Genomic DNA, 19,513 nt, shown 5'->3' with positions numbered 1-19,513 from the left:
ATTCATTCAAGGCCTTTTTTAAGGGACCAAAGGTGTGATGATTGCATGGGGAGAGATCAAACCTGTAGGGTGGGTGCTTGTGAGTTTCCAGCTTGAATTGGTGTAACTTCTGTGTTACAACATTTGTGATGTGGGTTCATCTTGTGTTTAGTCGTGACTAATGTGGAATGTGGAATAGCGTTCTGCAATGGTGGTTTTCAATAGACGTGGTGCCCCATACACATTTTTCATTCTCTGATGGTTTTCTACATGTGTTTATCCTCCAGCAGCTAAGAAAAGAAAATCAGCATGTTCATTATTTTTGGATGCATCTGGTAATAACCTCGCCATAGTTCATGTTTCCTCATATAATTTATATGTAACTAGCTGAAAAAGAACCACATCACTTAATCTTTGTTTTCTGAGAACATTCTAGATCACTCAAGGACATTCAAGAAGATTGTAAAAATGGACACTTGCAAAAATCGTAAAAATTATTTCATACTCAAAGATAGTCTTGAAGGATCAAAAATATTCTTTAAGTAAAAAAATACTCTTTAAGTAAAAAAATACTCTTTAAGTAAAAAAATACTCTTTAAGTACTCCTATATCCATTTAAGTATTTCACAATAGCCTAATTTGAAATGAAGTACTCTGTCACTTATTTATTCATTTCTTTATAGAACGTCAAGAACATACTAAAACATCTGAGAACTTATTTGTGAATAATAGTGTGCTACATTGCTATGTAAGTTGTTTATGTTTTAGCTCATTCTCAATGAGCCCATTTCAGCAAATTGCCACCATCAGGTGCTCTGTAAATACATAGATAAGCGATGGTCTTAATATAATGGTTTCGTAATTATACATGGAAAACAAGTAACATCTGATATACAGCTCCACTGTACACCTGGGAGAAAGTAATAATTCCAAAACAGATAGGACATGACAGCAACAATGTTACTTGTAAGGTAAAACACCTAATGACATTTTATAAATTTTCAGATCATAGTTACAACCCCATTATATTAAGACCATCAAAAATGGGCTCATTTTGAATGAAATAAAACATAAACAACTTACATAGTAGTGTAGCTGACTATTATGCATAAATAATCATGTCATTAAAAGACACATTTTGCACTGTGGGCCCCAAAGAACAAAAAAAAACATCTGAGAACATTCCACAACATTTATAAATATTTATAAAAGGAAAATTCTGGAACCTTCTAGATCATTTTTTAACCTCCTGTAGCATTCCATAACATTCTCAAACCTTTCAAAAAATTCTGTAACATTCTGGAACACTCTCCAATGCTCTCAAACATTTAAAATGCACATTCTGGCCAGTCTCGGCCATTTTGGTGCTTAGTTCTCAGCTGCTTCACTGACTTCCCATAAGAAGTCCATGCCTCTTTTGACACCCATGTCTTTGAAACCAACCCCTCGCAATTCCAAACTGAAACCTGCATCATAGAAGGGGCTTGGAGGGCTTCCACACTATATAACCTTCATGGGGCTGTGAGTGTAGATTGCAGAGTTATAGTGGCACACACAAGCAAACCACTCTTTTTATTATATGCATGCCAAGACAAAAAAAGTGATGAACCACAAAGGAGTTATCCAAAAAGAATGGCAATTGGTAGGTGTGATGTACATATACAGACAAAAAAAGGATTACAATTCCAGAAAAATTGGATATTTTATTCAAGAGAAGGAACTTCAAAATTGAAGAAGTCATTAATGTATTGGTTCACCACTGGCCCTTACACAAGCAGTTACTTGGGATGACATTGATTGATAGAGTTGTTGGATGTCCTCCTGAGGGATGTCATGCCACGTTCTGTACAAATGGCGTGTTAGATCATCAAAATCCCAGAATGGTTGAAGGGCCGTACCCATAATGCTCCAAACATTCTCAATTGGGGAGAAATGTAGCTAAATTACTGGCCAAGGTAGGATTTGGCAAGCATGAAGACAAGCACAGTAGAAACTCTCACTTTGTGCTGGTGGGCATTATCTTGCTCAAATGTAAGACCAGGATGGATTGCCATGAAGAACAACAAAACGGGCATAGAATACTGTCGATGTACCACTGTGCTGTAAGGGTGCAGAAGATGACAACCAAACGGGTCCTATTATGAAAAGAAATGGCACCACCAATCATCACTTCTGGCTGTCAGGCTGTATGGTGGGCAATAGTCAGATTGGTATCCCATTGCTTTCTGTGGCATCTCCAGAGCCTGCAAACCTGTTGACTGGAGTGCTGATGACCAGTGAAGATGTTTTTAGAGATGCACTGGACAGTGGTTGTATACCAAACTGACTGTTGCAAGCTATACGGCCCAACAACCAGGAGTGATCGTCTGGGGTGTCATTTCTTTTCATAGCAGTGGTCATTTGGCTGTCATTCACAACACCCTTGCAGCACAGTGGAATACTGATGATGTTTGTGGCGAGCTGTCCTTGTCTTACATTTCAGCAAGATAATGCCTGCCCACCCACAGCGAAAGTTTCTGCTGCTTGTCTTCATGCTTGCCAAACTCTACCTTGGACAGGAAGGTTGTCAGATCTCTCCCCAGTTGAGAATGTTTGGAGTATTATGAGTAGGGCCCCCAACAATCTCAGGATTTTGACGATGTAACGCACCAGTTGAACAGAATTTGGCATAATATCCCTTAGGAGGACATCCAACAACTCTGTCAGGCAATATCAAGCTGAGTAACTGCTTCGATAGTGGCCATCTTACACTGAATGTTTTTGGAATTAACTGTGGAACACATACAGGTGCTCTTACTTTGTGATATATGGCATGTAACCACTCGTCAGCCTTATAGATTGGTTTTTGTAACTCAAAATACCTTCATTTGTAAACAACATCCACTACCTCTGTAGCTAAAACTTGTGTGTGCCTGAACTACTCAGAAACTTTGCAAGTCTTCACCCAGTAGTGTACATTAAGAAATCCACATGTGTCGTGTCCTGACATAGGTGGGAGAGGAAGAAAAGGAGTTACTGGTCAGTCTGCGCTCCTGAGCAGTACAGAGCAGAAGGCAGAAGCATAATTCACATTGAAGGCATTTGATTGTTTTCTTCTATCTGAGCCAACACTGGTACAGGCATTTACTAGAAATGCAGGTGGTGAGACTTGGTAGGGAACTGGTTGTGGAGACTCCTGGACAAACAGGGTTTTGAAATAGTTGTTTATTCCAGACAGGACTAACTAATACACTGGAAGCTAGTTCTAGGGTTAGAAAAAACGTGAATAATACTATTACAAAAGAAGACAGTGTAGAAGTCCAAGGAGTGGATGCTAACCACAGTAGCAAACACTAGCAGCATCTTAAGGCAACAACTAAGTTGCGAAACAAAATACAATAAACGTGACAGTGTTCACTGAGGCACTCCAAGTGAGAGAGCAGACATACATGGAGCTGGACCAAGGCTGGAGTTGATGGACGTGGATTCGGCACCCAGATTGTCTGGCTGAGAACTCCGGAAAAAAGCAGAATCTAGGGGTTTTAAAGAGTCACGTCGGGGCACTGTTTTTCCCACTTAAAGCCACCCAGCCAATCCCGCAGGTCTCTTGCAGGCCCCTGCCAGTCACAGTTTAGTTAGGTCCCATCTACTGCTCCTAAGGTGGGGATGTTAATGCTGTTGCACTAACTAAGTCTGTATTTGGTATCAACATTGTTCAGCTGAAAGCTAAACGTAACTGCTCTGCCAAATAAGGCTTGCAACATTATTGTTATACGTCATTTAGCCCAGCCCCTTGGGTTCGCCTGAGTAGGGACTGCTAGGTCAACAGTTTTTTGGCGTTTTTGCTCTCTTTGTAACCCTTGTGAGCCTACTGATGTTGCTGTTCTCAGGGCTGGTATCAAGCTGGCTTTATCGCTAATATGTGCCTTTTGGTTACAAAGTTCTACAATGGCAACATATCAGTGTCTAGATGACATATGAAGTTACATGTTAATTCCTTGATTCTAACAACTTCTTTTCATTTAATTTTCATTTCATTTATTTATTCATCCAGAAATCCTGTTGTGTTATTACACATAGATGTAGGGTAAGTTACGTTTAACATGCTTTGATAAATAAATATACTTATTTTGTAGGTATTCAGTTACATGCATAAGTAGAGACATTCTTAAGATATACATTTATATAAATTATATACTGTACATAGCGAATCATAACTTTTTTGGTATGTTACATACAGTCATCAGATAATGATTACAGAGTAACACTACTTACTTTGTGTTATTATAAATGCAGATGAGCCATAACAAGGAACAGTTATATCTGTGAATAGAGTCAAATAAGTCAGTTGAAAGTAATATTTTAACATATGCAGTAAAATACATTACAAAAATTGTTTTAGATTACTATTCATAAATTCTTCCACTGAATAGAAGCGGTGCTTCTGTAGGATTGACTTTATTTTGGATATGAATCCTTTCTGGCAAGGCCTGACATTTTCAGGTAGCTCCTTGTACAGAAATACTCCCCTGTGCCTTACACTACTGTGCCCTTTATGTAGCTGTTGATCAGCTATATATATGTCATTGGAATGACGAGTATTATGATAGTGAACATCTCTATTTTTTGTAAATATATGGAGATTTTCATGAATAAAACACACTGTTTCATGAATATAGATGAAAGGCACTGGCAAAATACTGAGCTCCTTAAAGAGATGTTTAGTGGTGGAAGACAGGGGTACTTGTTTCATTGTCTTAATTATTCGCTTCTGCATAATAAATACATTCTTATGGGAGAAGCCCCAAAAAGGAATGCAGTATGTAATTATTGAGTGTAATAATGCAAAGTAGGCACATTTTAATGTTTTGATATCACAGATTTAACTTAAAATACTAAAAGCATAGCAAAAACTGTTCATTTTACTTAATAATTTATCTTTATTTATATCCCACTGTAGTGTGTCATGTATCCACAGTCCAAGGAATTTTGTGGCTCTTTGTCGCTGTATGGGCACATTCTCAATCCTGATATCATCTATCACAGACGATACCTTGTGTGTCGAGTGGAAATTTATATACACTGTTTTATCTTTATATAGGAGAAGTTTGTTTTTGTTCAACCAGTTTACCAGACTACAATTTGTATCAGCAATTGTGGAATTTAGTTGATGAGGACAGTGATTTGAAAACAGTATATTGGTGTCGTCAGCAAACATTACTTGTAGACCTTCCTGAATGCTTTGGGGCAGATCATTGATGAATATTAGAAATAAAAGGGGACCAAGTGTAGAGCCTTGGGGAATACCTTGTCTTACAACTTGCTCCTCTGATTGAGCATTTTCACCAATTTTTGATGTAATCACTACTTTCTGTACTCTGTCTGAGAGATATGACCAAAACCAGTCATTGCAATTTCCCCTAATCCCATTTCATAGTAGTTTCTCCAAAAGTAATTCATGGTTGACAAGATCAGAAGCTTTAGTGAGATCAAGAAACACACCTGTTGTGTGTTTTCTATCATTGAGTGCCCTATAGATTTCATTTAAAAATGAGTATAATGCTACATTTATTGACGTCTCTTTCCTAAACCCAAACTGGTGAGGACTTAGTATGCAGTTACTTTCCAATATATTTATAACACGGTCATATACTGATTTTTTGAGGACTTTTGATGAGCTTGATAAGACTGAGATGGGTCTGTAGTTGTTTACATCACTCCTTTCCCCTTTTTTAAACTTTTGCTGCTTTAAAAATTCTAGGAAATTGACCTGATGATAAAGAGCAGTTTATTATATCTGACGGTGGTTCACACACATGATGGCAGACTCATTTTAAAAGGCAATCAGATATGCCATCAGGACCACAGGAATGTTTGTTTGGTCTCTGCCTTATAATATTGCAGATTTCATTTGGTGTGACTGGGCCAAGGAAAATTGATTGTGGGAACAATGCTAAATCTGAGTGATGAGTGAGTGCAAGAGTCTTGATTAAAGAAGAAAACTTGTCACCAATATTTGTGAAGTGGTCATTAAATATTTCACATAACTGCTTAGGGGCAGTGATAACACCATTCTGATCTTTAATGCAGGTTATTGAGTGTGTCTTGTCTTTTATGCCAACTGTTTCATTTATCAGTCTTCACACGGCTTTTGATTTATTACTTCAATTGATAATGAATTGCCTATTATACATTTTCTTTGCTTTAGAATTCTTTTATACTGCTTGAAATAGTTACGGAATACCTTACTGTCTATAGTTTTACTGTAGGTATATAGCAGTTTCTTATTTCTGCAAGAGGTTTTTATTCCTGGTATTAACCATTTATTATTGAACAGTTGAGATGTGTATTTTTTAGCTGTAAATTTGATTGGGAATACCACTTCATAGCAATGTTGCAAGATACTCGTAAATTCATTAGCCTTTCTGTCGACATTGCTAGCACAATAGACACCTTTCCAGTCAGCTTTATGGAGCAGAAGTGAGAAATGTGCTATATTATTTTTGTTGCTAGTTGATCTTTTGTAAGTCTGTTGGGGAGGTTCTGTCTGTCTATTTGCATCTTGCATGGTCATATTCAGTATCAAGCAGTTGTGATCTGATATACCGTTGGAGATGTTGTCTAGTTTGCAGGCAGATGACATGTCATTGTTAACCAAAACAGCATCTATTACAGAGGAACTGGTATTAGTTGCTCTAATAGGTTTTTTGTTTAAGTTTATCATGTTATAACATTGCAATATATTCACTATTTTCCGGGAAGCGGTGGATTCTACTAGAAAATCTATATTAAAGTCTCCACATAAGATAATACTGGGATATTTTAAACTGTACTGTTGTAGTAGCATATCTAGTTTGGAGGTGAATATTTGTATGTTACCATCAGGTGGTCTGTAGATACATATAACTAAAAGCTTAATACATTTAACTTCTACTGTGACGTATTCAAAATGCTTTTTACAGTTCGTATGCTTGGTTTTAAGTAATGGATTACATTGTACATTATCTCGGACAAGTATTAGCTAGCCACCTCCCTTTTTATTAGTTCTGCAAAAATTGTTGACCATTTGAAAGCCTGGAAGTGAAGAATAGGCAGCTTCATTATCTTTAAGCCAATGTCGGCTATACAAAGCACATCTATAGTGTCTCTAAAGCTTTCTAAAAATATTTGTAGTTCTAAACTTTTGTTCCTTATGTTTTGCATATACTGGAAGAAAACACAAAATTTTGACTTTTTGTGTGAGTACACTGGTTTTTCAAGTGAGTGGGACTCGGGCACATTACTGGGTACAACACAAACTCTGTAACTCTTTTTGTTCTTCAGTCTGAAAAAGATTTCCTTTGAGAGTTAACTATTGCAGGAATAGGCAGCTGTGATAAGCAATCACTAGTTTTATCTATATTAGTTGTGCTGAATTGAGCTCTGATGTTGGTATGATCCAAACCATTTTTGCACTTGGGTACCAAATTTTCGTGAGACCTGTCGGATGTAACAGTAGCATTGGGGGTGATGTTCAGTTCTCTGTAGCCGAGTGGTATTGTGGGCCTACTTTGTACTTTTGTTTTCTTTACAGTTTCTGTTATGAATTTAGCGATTTCATTTCTGCCTAAGTTGTTAAGGTGAAATCCATTTCGTGTGTATAGATCTCTACTAAATTCACTTGCTTTTATTAAGGTAACATTTGCGTATTTTGAGCATAATTTATGTATCTGTGAGTTAGTACTTGCTACTTCTACATTCACACATGTCCAATTTGGAAGATCGTGTCTGAATGGCACGTCAACCAGAAACACTTTTTTAGATATAATACAAGGTAACTTCCTTCTTAGAGTAGTTATCAGGTGTTGACTGTTGTTGCAAGCAACATTGTTTGTTCCTGCTACAATTATCACGATATCAGATGTGCTTGTTGTGGCAGAGTTTTGGTTTATGGTTTTCAGGACAAACTTTGCACTGACCTCAGGATAAACATAACCTAAACATTTGAAGTCTACATCTTCATTTAAGAATTTAGATACATTGCAGGCTTGGCTGTCGCCCAATACAATAGCTTTGAAATTTTTGTCACATTAATTTTGTTGACCAAGAAGGTTCATATTTACTTCCACATTATTTTGAAAACTATCGATTGATAATTTCGCGGGATTTACCTGCACTGTTTTTGGGCTCATATTAGTTTTACCTGATGAAAGAGATGTATGCACAGTACCTTTTCATTCCCTTATGTAAATGAAAAATTTGTGGTCAGCAATTTTCAGCATGTCAAGAAACTGTTGAATACTTCTAAAATCATATTTTTTAGGTACCAACATCAATGCGGAAAAAATGTTTTCAGGAGTAGTTCAGACACATGCAGATGTGTATACATTGCAATCAAGAATATATTGAGAAACATTGAAACAATTTGTACAAAAAATGTTTTCTTTGTAGACTTGGTGAGAACTTAAAAGGGAGTCCTCATGAGACATGTAAACTAAACATTTTCTTACAAACCAAATGCTACAGTTGCTGGTATTGCTACTGGACCACATTTTTCTGTGTTAAGTCTGTATGTTGACTGAATATTCTTCGGTAGTGCCATTAATAAAAGATAATATTTTCATCAGGCAGACACTTGAGCTTGAGAAATAATATGTAGGAATAGATTAATCAATTGGTATTATAGCACATGTAGTGTCATACTTGATCTTAGTTTATTGCAAGAAATGAGCAGTCCTTCCATTAAAAGTAGGTTTACATATGTTTCATTCTTATTACATTGAATTTTCTCTCCCTTCTAGTATGCAATATCAAGGATGACTGCATATTTTAGAGGAAGAGCTGTGAAAATAACTGATAAGAGAGTGAAGCTAATGACTGAGATACTTAATAGTATTAAGTTCATCAAAATGTATGCCTGGGAAAAAGGATTCTGTGATTCACTTTTAGGTGAGCTCCATACTTTAATTTGACACTTTATGTTATTTCAGTCCACATTCTATTTAGATTTATTTAATCACTACTTATCTCTGTGATACAGAAAAGTCGAAAACACACACACACACACACACACACACACACACACACACTGATATATACACATAATATAGATATATACAAAACACTACATATAGCAATTTCAAAAATAATATTGCACCATATATTAAGATTAGTTTTGCACCTGCAGTTTGATTTTTCTAATTTGTTAATGTGCTAGCTATTTTTTATTTTAATACTCTTTAACTATATAATAACTTTTCTTTGTAAGATATGGTTTAATAGTTTTCTTGTTGTCTCAGTTTCAGATACTTCTTTAATGATTTCTATTGATTTATTATTGAGTCCCTGGTAACATATACTATTTTGAGTTTTAAGTGCTCAGTGTATCCTGCATTTTGTTTGTATATATAGCTGTTTTTGGCATAATGATGGGAACATGATTTTTTCTTGTTCCTTCTGCATAAACCCTAAATTATTGCTGTGTATATAATGATAGAATGAATAACAAGTTACACTGAGGCAGTTGATGATAATACCCTTAGGATATATGAACCAGATGAAAATCTGTTTGCTATTATTTTAATATGGTCTCTGCATTTTTGTTTTCTGCTCACATTTGTACACACAATTTTTTGTCTTTACACTGTTTACTGAGACAGTATTTCTGTTTGCTTTAGTATTGTTATTGTTCATACTGTTGCTCATAATTATGTTAAGGGTTACTTTGTTTTTCTCTGACCATTTGTGTGTACTTTTGTCTTATCATCACCTTTACACAACAGTGGCACTGATGTCTTTAGTTATAATTATTGAATTGCCATAATAAAAAATAGAATTTTGTCTTGTAGCCTGACACTTTTTGGAGACACATTAAGGCAAGTAAAAAATAACAGTGGGACCTATTTGCGAATCCTACGGTAATGCACTTAAATCTGATAGTATCGTATGCAGTGCAATTTCTGTTAGCTGGTGAAATTTCTATAACTATGTACATACTCTGCAAACTGCTGTGAAGCATATCACAGATGGTGCTTAACATTGCGCTGCATATGAAGGGGTTCTTCTCATTCCAGTCATGTATATAGCGTGAGAAGAATAAATGCTTAGATGTCTGTGTACATACTGTGATTGTTCTACTCTTGCCTTTGTGGTTCCTTCGGAAGTGGGTGAAATATATCTCCAGATGCTTCAGTTAACACCATATCCCAAAAAGGCTTTCACAAAATAGTTGATCTTTTTATCTTCAGGTGTTCATCAGTTCTGGTTTTCATAATTTCCATAAAGATGTCCCGTAGACGAACCTTTGACTGACTATTCATGCTGCCTTTTGTATATGTTCAGTGTCCTCTGTTAGTCCTGTTTAGTATGGGTCCCACATGACTGAGCAATATTTTAAGATTGAACATACAAGTGTTTGTAAGAAACCTCCTTTGTAGACTGACTGCATTTTCCCAGTATCCTGCAATGAACTGAGGTCTGTCACCTGCTTTACCTATGACTGAGCCTGTGTGATCATTCCATTTTGTAGCCCTGCAAATTGTTACACCCAGGCGTTTGTTTAATTTGATTGATTCAAATTGTGATTTATTGATATTGTAGTTATAATACCATTTCTGCATTTTATGAAGTGGACAGTTTCACATTTCTTTATATTTAAAGCAATCTGTCCGTCTTAGTGCCATTTTGAAATCTTCTTAAGATGTGATTGATGTGCAGCTCTTTTCAGATACTATTTAATCATATGTAACTACATTATTTGCACAAAGATTGGGGCTACATTTATATTGTTTGTCAGATCATTAATTATCATGACCATCGTCAGTTTTCTGCTATGTTAGCACGTCCTATGTGTCTAAATTTTCTGTAAATGGTTGCTTCCTTCTTAAAGTTGTTGTATGTGTTGCCATTCAGAACTTCATCCAGGACAGTGGCGGCCCGGTACCATGTGGCAGTGTGCTGCAGCACACTATAAAGATCACACTAAAATGCCATTTCTCTTAGAGTGTAAGCCAAAAGTCACACAAAAATTATGCCATTTTACATTGAATGCAAGCTGGAAATTGCATTAAATTTAAGCCATTTCTCATGGGATTCATGTTGGTATGCAAATAAAAGATCAAAAACATGTTGTGTAACACTCTCTCTGTGAACTGGAAACCAGTGTCAAGTGTTGAAATGGTAATCAGCCACACAACAATCAACTCAGAGAAGAGAGGCAGCTGCCTGTTTTCGACTGCCCATGCACTAATGTGACGTCACCCTTCTGGTACCAAGAGTGATACATTGCTCTCTGCACATGTCAGCAATTTTCTTTGAAATTGTGTGTAACATATTGTGCAGCGGTAGAGTATGAGATGTTTTTGAGGAGCAGTTGACATAATGGCACTGTGGCAAAGTCGTCAAGCATGCAGAATGAAAGTTCATTGACTCGGGTTTGGTTCCCACTACCATCTCAATTTTTTATTTTTTTTATTTTATTCTCAACAATGTTAAACTATTACCGTATTTACTCGAATCTACGCCGCACTTGAATCTAAGCCGCACCTTAACAATGAGACTCGAAATCAAGGAAAAAAAAAAAAATCCCGAATCTAAGCGGCACCTGAAGTTTGAGACTCGAAATTCAAGGGGAGAGAAAAGTTTTAGGCCGCACCTCCAAATCGAAACAAAGTTGGTCCATTGTAATATGAGACACAATTTAGATCGAATGAATGACGATACAGCTACAGTAGTTTGGTTCGAGTCGTAAGCTTAACAGTTAAGCTACACCAGGTAGCCATTGCTATGCGTCAGGTGCTCCATCCGTATTTATACGGGTACCAGTACCCTTCCTTTTTCATGTGCTTCATCTGGTTTGAATTGATTGCTTATTTTTCTTTGATAAGCTACACCAGGTAGCCATTGCTATGCATCAGGCGCTCCATCCGTATTTATACGGGTACCGGTACCCTTCCTTTTTCATGTGCTTCGTCTGGTTTGAATTGATTGCTTATTTTTCTTTGATATGATAAGTGCCGTTCTCTTTGTTATATGTGTTTACGTCACTCTAAGCTAAAAATGCATTACTGTACTGTGTCATGCATTGTTTGTCGCATTATGATGAGTGTTTACGGCCTGTCGCCGCTCGCGGCATGGCTTGATTTTGTGCATGCTACCGCCGCTTACAATTAAAAAAAAAAAAAAAAAAGAGAGAGGAATCGTCTCATTAGTGAAACAATGGCAAGAGACTGCTATTTGTTGTGACTTACACTGCTGCTTTCTTTGATAATGATCAACAAGAACCAAATAATAGAATGCGTATGATAGACGATGTTCTGAACCGGAGTTTAGCGAAAATTTTTCTCCGTTTGAAAATCTTTGCAGACGCCTCTTTAGTACATTACATACTGCACAGAAATTAGTCATCTTAGATTTTAAAATCTAGTCAATTGCCGTGCTTCATTTCTGACTGTATTACTATTAGGCATAAGAATAATACGAATATAAACATGACATGATATGTATATTCTTCTGCATTTGCTGTAGTCTCACTCTAGTTTCGTAGTTTATTAGGCAAACAGGTTTTAAATGAGATAGCAGCAAACACGAAAGAATACATGGCAAAATGTTTGTATTAGTATTATTCTTATGGTGAAGAGAATACTGCATGTGATTCACAATTCATAAAAGTTCCTATTAGCAACCATCTCTTCTCACAGGTAAGGAAAAATTCAGAATGTGGAGTTGGCCATTTTGACAAACGTCCCTAACAGTCTTGCAAGTCGGATTTTCGTAGTACATTGAAATGCTGCTACATTCGAAGATGAACAATACGGAATTTGTATTTACTTCGTTGGATAACGTATGAAAATGCAGTGGTCAAAACTCGGGACGGAGAAAAAAGCTCGTCTTCCACCCTTCTTTTTTTTTTTTTTTTTTTTTTTTTTTTTTTTTTTTTTTTTTTTTTTTTTTTTTTTTTTTTTTTTAAATGACGCAGAGGTTTTGGTGCCAGTATTTATCTTTGTGCTTGCAAAGCATGCCTGTGTAGCGCTACATATATTCGATGGCAGAATTAAGTTGTGCCGGAACCTACCAACATGTTTTCGGAATTTCTGCTTACTTTGCACTCGATTCTAAGCCGCAGGCGGTTTTTTGGATTACAAAAACCGGAAAAAAAGGTGCGGCTTAGATTTGAGTAAATACGGTAATTATAAAATTAAATAGATTTAAAACAGTTCAGTTTACATATGTAAAACTAATGTATTCATTTATTACTATCCTTGTTAGTCAAAAGACTATAGATGGTAGTAAAAAGAATGAGTATATGAGGAAATTTAGTGTGAAAATGTTTTCTGTAAATGATCTGCTAAAGAAGCCCTTTCTCAGTAGATCTCTGGAGGAGAAAGTGAGTTTTAAAGAGCTAGGTAGATCTATTCCAAGTGTAAATCTAACGTCAGGAGAACTTGAGGTGATGCTTACTGATTTGGCTCAAACTATTTGAGTAAAAACAGGTAGATGCCCCTTTCAGTTTCCTAGAATATTTCACCTGAGCAAGCCCTAGGAAAAAATGAAACATCCTCTAAAGATTTACACATGAGAGATTTTTAAGCAGCAGCTCAATTTTTGTTGTGGTAGCCCAGTGGTCAAATGCACCAACTGACAATCCATTGGCTTGGGTTAGATTCCCACTCCTACCCTTATTTGTTTTCCATCACAGTGTCAAATGATTAATTATTAATTGTAAAATTTAAATATATTTAAACAATTCAATTTATATACAGAGAATTGATACATTCAATTTAATTATGGTCACTACCCTTGTAAGGGCTATAGGTCACCATGTAGCACACTGGTAAAATTTTTCACAAGCTGCCACTGATCCAGGATCTGAAACCTTTTCTTCCCTCATCTCCTCTTCTCTGTTTTTATAGTCCCTGTCAATGCTCCCCCTTCTCCCCTCCCCTTGTTCTACCCATCCCCCTGCCCCCTCCCCCCTTCCCTCTTCCCTCCCCTCACCTATCTTAATATATGCTGTGTTCACTTTCTTTTCCTTCTTTTTATTATGTTCAGTAATTTTCTTTCGTCTCCCAGTGTCCTGAGTAATTCCTCTTTTTTTCACTCTATCCATCCAATTAATTCTTTCAATCCTTCACCATGTCCGAATCTGAAACAGTGTGATTTTTTTCCTCACTGTTCATGGTTCAGCACCATACAGAAGAATACTCTATACAAATTGTTTTATTAGTCTTTTCCTCAAATCTGTTTGCATATTTCTGAAAAAACTCTCCTATTCATACAAAATGCCTTTTTTGCCATTGTTATTGTGGTTTTAATTTTAGTGCTGTTCACCCAGTCACTTTCTATCCAGCTACCTATGTATTTAAAGGTTTGCATAAGTTCTAATATTTCCATTCAGCATTGTCTTTCCCATTTTATTTCCCCGTAGTGCCATTACTTTTTTTCTTTGTACTGATATCCACTGCATAACTCTTTTCTTAAGCTTCACTGGAATCAACCGTATCTTGCAATTCTTTTTCATCTGTTGCTGGAAGGACCATGTCAACTGCAAACCTCAATCAGCATGTTGATAATATTATGAACAGGATAGATTGCTACTCACCACATAGCGGAGATGCTGAGTAGCAGGTAGGCACAACAAATAGTGTGTCAAGCAAGAAAGCTTTTGACCAAAAAGGCCTTCATCAGAATTAGAGTAGCAGATAGGCGGCTCAACAAAAAGTGTGTCAAGCAAGTAAGCTTTCGACCCAAAAGGCCTTCATCAACACACACACACACACACACACACACACACACACACACACACACACACACACACACACACACACATGACCACAGTCTCCAGCTGCCGAGGCGAGACTACGAGCAGCAGCAAATGATGAGAGAAGCAATCTGGGTAGTCGAGCTAAAGAGAAGGCTGGGGCAGGGAGGGGTAGGGATAGCGAGGCAAGGGTGGGGAATGGTGAAGTGCTGTTTGTGGGAGCACACAGGGATGAGGTGGAGAGAGGATAGGGCAGCTAGGTGCAGTTGGGAAGCTAGACGGTGTGGGGGACTGTTGGGGGGGGGGGGGGGGGGACAGAAAAGAAAGGGCAGTGTAATGGTAGGGATAGGTGGTTGTTGGACAATGAATAATGAAGCTTGAGTGTCTAGGAGGGTTATGAGGACATAGGATATACTACAGGAAGAGTTCCCACATTTGCAATTCAGAGAGTCTGGTGTTGGTAGGAAGGATCCAGATGACACAGGCTGTGAAACAGTCATTGAAATGAAGAGCGTTGTTTTGCACAGTATGCTCAGCAGCTAGGTAGTCCACCTGGTTCTTGGCCACAGTTTTTCAGTGGCCATTCATGCGGACAGACAGCCTGTTATGCCCACATAGAATCCAGTACAGGGGCTGCAGTTTAGCTTCTAGATCACAGGACTGGTTTCACAGGTAGCTCTGCCTGTGATGGGATAGATGATGCTTGTGATCAGACTGGAGTAGATGTACGAGACAGGTCTTGCGTCTAGGTCTATTACAGGGATATGAGCCAAGAGGCAAGGGGTTGGGGTTAGGGGTTGTATAGGGTGGGCCAAGGATGTTGTTTAGGTTCAAAGGGCAGTGAAATAGGAAGGATAGTGGGTAGGACATTCCTCATTTCATTGCATGATGGGAAGTAGGCAAAAGCAAAGTGGAGAATATTTTCATTGAAAAGCCTTAGCCCCACAAAAATATCAGTCCCTTCTAAAGGCCTTATCTTTTGCCCCACTCCCAAATTCAATCCTGCAGGATTTGTTAAAGAGCTTCTCTCCTTCTCTCAGTTCCTACAGTGGAAAGACTTTTTCACCACCCACTCTGCCAATCAGACTCAACCAAAGACCAACGTTGAACCCTGCCTCAGTTCACTCTTCTGCCCAACCGTGATCCACCCCCACTGCCACCTAATCACTACCTGTAAACTTTTGTAATATAACATGGTGAAAAATGATTGTATCGTTGCTTAGCACAAGAAAACAGAATACCACATCATATTACAGATATCCTCCACCAAATAAATAATACATATCTTGTGTAATCCAGGGTGCTGCTTCTTAATGCTGCCATAAGTTCATCTTGTGCAATGGTAGAAATAAGCTCCAGGAATTTGTGTTCACAACGAGTTTTATTTTGCATGCTAGATGTTCGGCGGTGAACTACATGTAAGATTGACCCAACACTGTCTCACGACTGATGCTAAACTGGATCCCAACTGAGATATGGCGGCGTACAGTTCACCTCTATTTATATGATTTTAAACAATTACTGATATTGTTACATATAAAATTTTTAGGTTTAAGAATTAAAACTTTTACATACATCTTCCAAAATTACATAGAAATGTACATGAAATAAAAGTGAATAATTTCCTACAAAGACAGTAAAGAATTTGTTTCTATTGAGATTATAAATTATATGTTTTATCATTACAACAGTATATTTCATTGATTTGCATTTATCATTTTACTTACTTAAAGGATAATCACCCTATCATTTTCAGGTGAACAGAGGGATTAGTTTTATTGAATGAAAAGCCAAGATTCAATTAATTAAATTTTGTACAAGTAAAACTTTTCATTTTTTTATAGTCGTAATTACAATTCCATTAACTAACACCAATTAAAACATTAGTATGTTTAATTCTGACTCAGAAATTATCGTGTCATATTTCTATTAGGGATACAATTTTTTTTAGTTTGAAAACACAAAAATAGCTGTCTTTCGATGACTAGCAATATTGAAACTTTAATCGTTAATTACTCCATAATTACAATAGCAATTTTATTCATACCATGTGCCTGAAGGTTGTATAATGTACAAATTGTGATGGTACATTAGCTTTAAACCCAACATGTTTCCTTCATTCCGCCAAAGCCTCCTCCTTACCCACACCACCGAGATTGCTTCCCCTGTCATGCACTGTTGCTTGCAGACTGGCCTCAGCCAGGACTGTGGTCATGTCTGTGTGAGCTGCATTTGTGTGTGTGTGTGTGTGTGTGTGTGTGTGTGTGTGTGTGTGTGTGTGTGTGTATGTATGTGTGTGTGTGTGTGTGTGTGAGAGAGAGAGAGAGAGAGAGAGAGAGGGGGGGAGAGAGAGAGAGAAATTCCGATGAAGGCCTTACGTCCTTGACACTCTCTTTATTGTGCCTATCTGCGACTCAGCAACTCCCTACATAGTGACTAGCAATCTGTCCTTTTCATGATATTGTCGTTTTTCAGTCCTGGATTTTCTGTTGTGCAAACACCATATTCTTATTCCTCCAGTTATTATCCTCATTCCATCTATTGGGCCATGGTGAGCCTTGTTTCCTAAATATGGTAAAACTTTATCAAAGCAGAACATGTATAATCCATTTATCTGCCCAAACCATGTAACTATTTCACTCCTGACACATTCAGTACACTTTTGTATGCTAATTTTTTGTATAACATGGAATGTTCCTACTGTAGCTTATACAGTATTATTGTACAAAGAAACTGGTACACCTGCCTAATAATGTGTAGGGCCCTCGCAGCCACGCAGAAGTGCCACAACACATTATGGCATGGACCAACTAATGTCTGAAGTAGTGCTGGAGGGAAATGACACCATGAATCCTGCAGGGCTGTCCATAAATCCATAAGAGTATGAGGGGTGTGGAGATCTCTTCTGAGCAGCAAGTTGCAAGACATCCGAGATATGCTCAATAATGTTCATGCCTGGGGCGTTTGGTAATCAGTGGAAGTGTTTAAACTCAGAAGAGTGTTCCTGGAGTCGCTCTGTAGCAATTCTGGATGTGTGCGGTGTTGCTTTGTCCTGCAGGAATTTCCCAAGTCCGTCCGAACACACAAAGGACATGAATGGATGCAGGTGATCAGACAGGATGCTTACGTACACGTCACATGTCATATTCATATCTAGACATATCAGGGGCCCCATATTACTCCAATTGCACATGCCCCACACCTTTACAGAGCCTCCACCAGCCTGAACAGTCCTGTGCTGACATGCAGGGTCCATGGATTCATGAGGTTGTCCCTATACCCATACATTCCATGTGCCTGATACAATTTAAAACGAGACTTGTCTGACCAGGCAACATGTTTCCAGTTGTCAACAGTCCAGTGTCAGTGTTGACAAGCCTAGGCAAGGCATAAAGCTTTGTGTTGTGCAGTCATTAAGGGTACATGAGTGGACCTTCGTCTCTGAAAGCCCTTATCTATGATGTTTTGTTGAATGGTTCACACGCTGACACTTGTTGGTGGCCCAACATTGAAATCTGCAGCAATATGTGGAAGGAATGCATTCTGTCACATTGAATGATTCTCTTCATTCTTCATTGATTCTGTTCTTGCAGCATCTGTTTCCGGCTACAGCAATGTCGGAGATTTGATGTTTTACCAGATTCCTGGTACACTCGTGAAATGGTCATATGGGAAAAATCCTCACTTCATTGCTACATAGGAGATGCTGTGTCCCATCATTTGTGTGCCGACTATATCACCACATTCAAACCCACTTAAATCTTGATAAAGTGCCATTGTAGCAGCAGTAACCAATCTAACAACTGCACCAGACACTTGTTGTCTTATATAGGCATTGTTGACTGCAGCACACATTTTGCCTGTTTACATATAGCTGTGTCAGTTCATCAGAGGAAATGGTTTGTTCATGAGCACTCTTAATTGGCAATGTTTCTTGTTTTCCATTATGATTGACATGTGTGGGTGCACACTGGAACATTGTTGCACACCTGAGAACACTCTGCTGCAATTTGTGCAGGGAATAGGTGGGTGTAGTTCCATTGAACAATGGTTTTACCAGCATTCCAAAGTAATTTAGTACCTGCATTATTTTCTGCCCCTTTTCAGTTGACTAGATGCACTCTGGCTGATAACATAATGTCAAAGAAAAAGTGTTTTTACTAACACGTAATGAAAAGTTTAGGATAATCAAGGCGAGTAAGACACACTCTCTGTACACAAAATTAAATTGCATTTCATATGTGGTAAAACACAAATTTATGATACTTTAAGAAAAAAGGATAAGATATGGGATGAATGGATGAAAGGGAACAGGCAAATAAAAAGAAAGGTGAAGAAGACAGGAAATCAAAAAATTAATGAGATAGTGTGAGAATGGTTTGTAAGTGTGGTGGCAAAAAGTTTAGCTTTGCCTGGATAAAAAATTTACCTTTGTCTGGACCCATGTTACAGAGTGAGGCTCTGAAAGTAACTGAAGAACTTGGAAATAGGGTGTTGAAGGCCTCAGCAGGAGCACTGGAGAGTTTCAAAGCTAGGCACAACATTGTGTGGAATGAAGAGTATGGGCAAGCTAAGGACGTGCAGGAAAGTGTAGCAACAGAATGGAAGACAGTACTGTACAATCCATTTTCAAATTATGACCAAAAAGACTTGTTCAATGCTAATGAAACAGAACTGTTTTAGAATGCATTACCTTCAAAATCTGTAGTAATTTGAGGTAAAAAGTACACTGTTCAAAACATGTCCAAGGAAAGACTCACTTTACTGCTGTGTAGAAACATATTAAGTGAAATGGAGAAGCCATTGGTGATGGTAAAG

The 19,513-nt window shown here is 37.7% G+C and overlaps 1 protein-coding gene across 7 annotated transcripts in view; it reads left to right on the top strand.

Moving 5' to 3' along the window:
- Positions 1–19,513, top strand: part of LOC126482575 (ATP-binding cassette sub-family C member 5-like) — a 512,906-nt gene that overhangs the window by 129,785 nt on the left and 363,608 nt on the right. For all 7 annotated transcript variants that reach the window (XM_050106550.1, XM_050106549.1, XM_050106547.1 and 4 more), the window contains exon 10: positions 8,739–8,886. In XM_050106550.1, the coding sequence (XP_049962507.1) occupies positions 8,739–8,886 (148 nt within the window). The remainder of the gene's footprint in view (positions 1–8,738; positions 8,887–19,513) is intronic.

Source organism: Schistocerca serialis, chromosome 1 (genome assembly GCF_023864345.2).
Source record: "Schistocerca serialis cubense isolate TAMUIC-IGC-003099 chromosome 1, iqSchSeri2.2, whole genome shotgun sequence".
Classification (NCBI taxonomy): domain Eukaryota; kingdom Metazoa; phylum Arthropoda; class Insecta; order Orthoptera; family Acrididae; genus Schistocerca; species Schistocerca serialis.
Note: the sequence above shows the minus strand (reverse complement) of the source record. Positions and strands in the feature narration are given on the sequence as shown.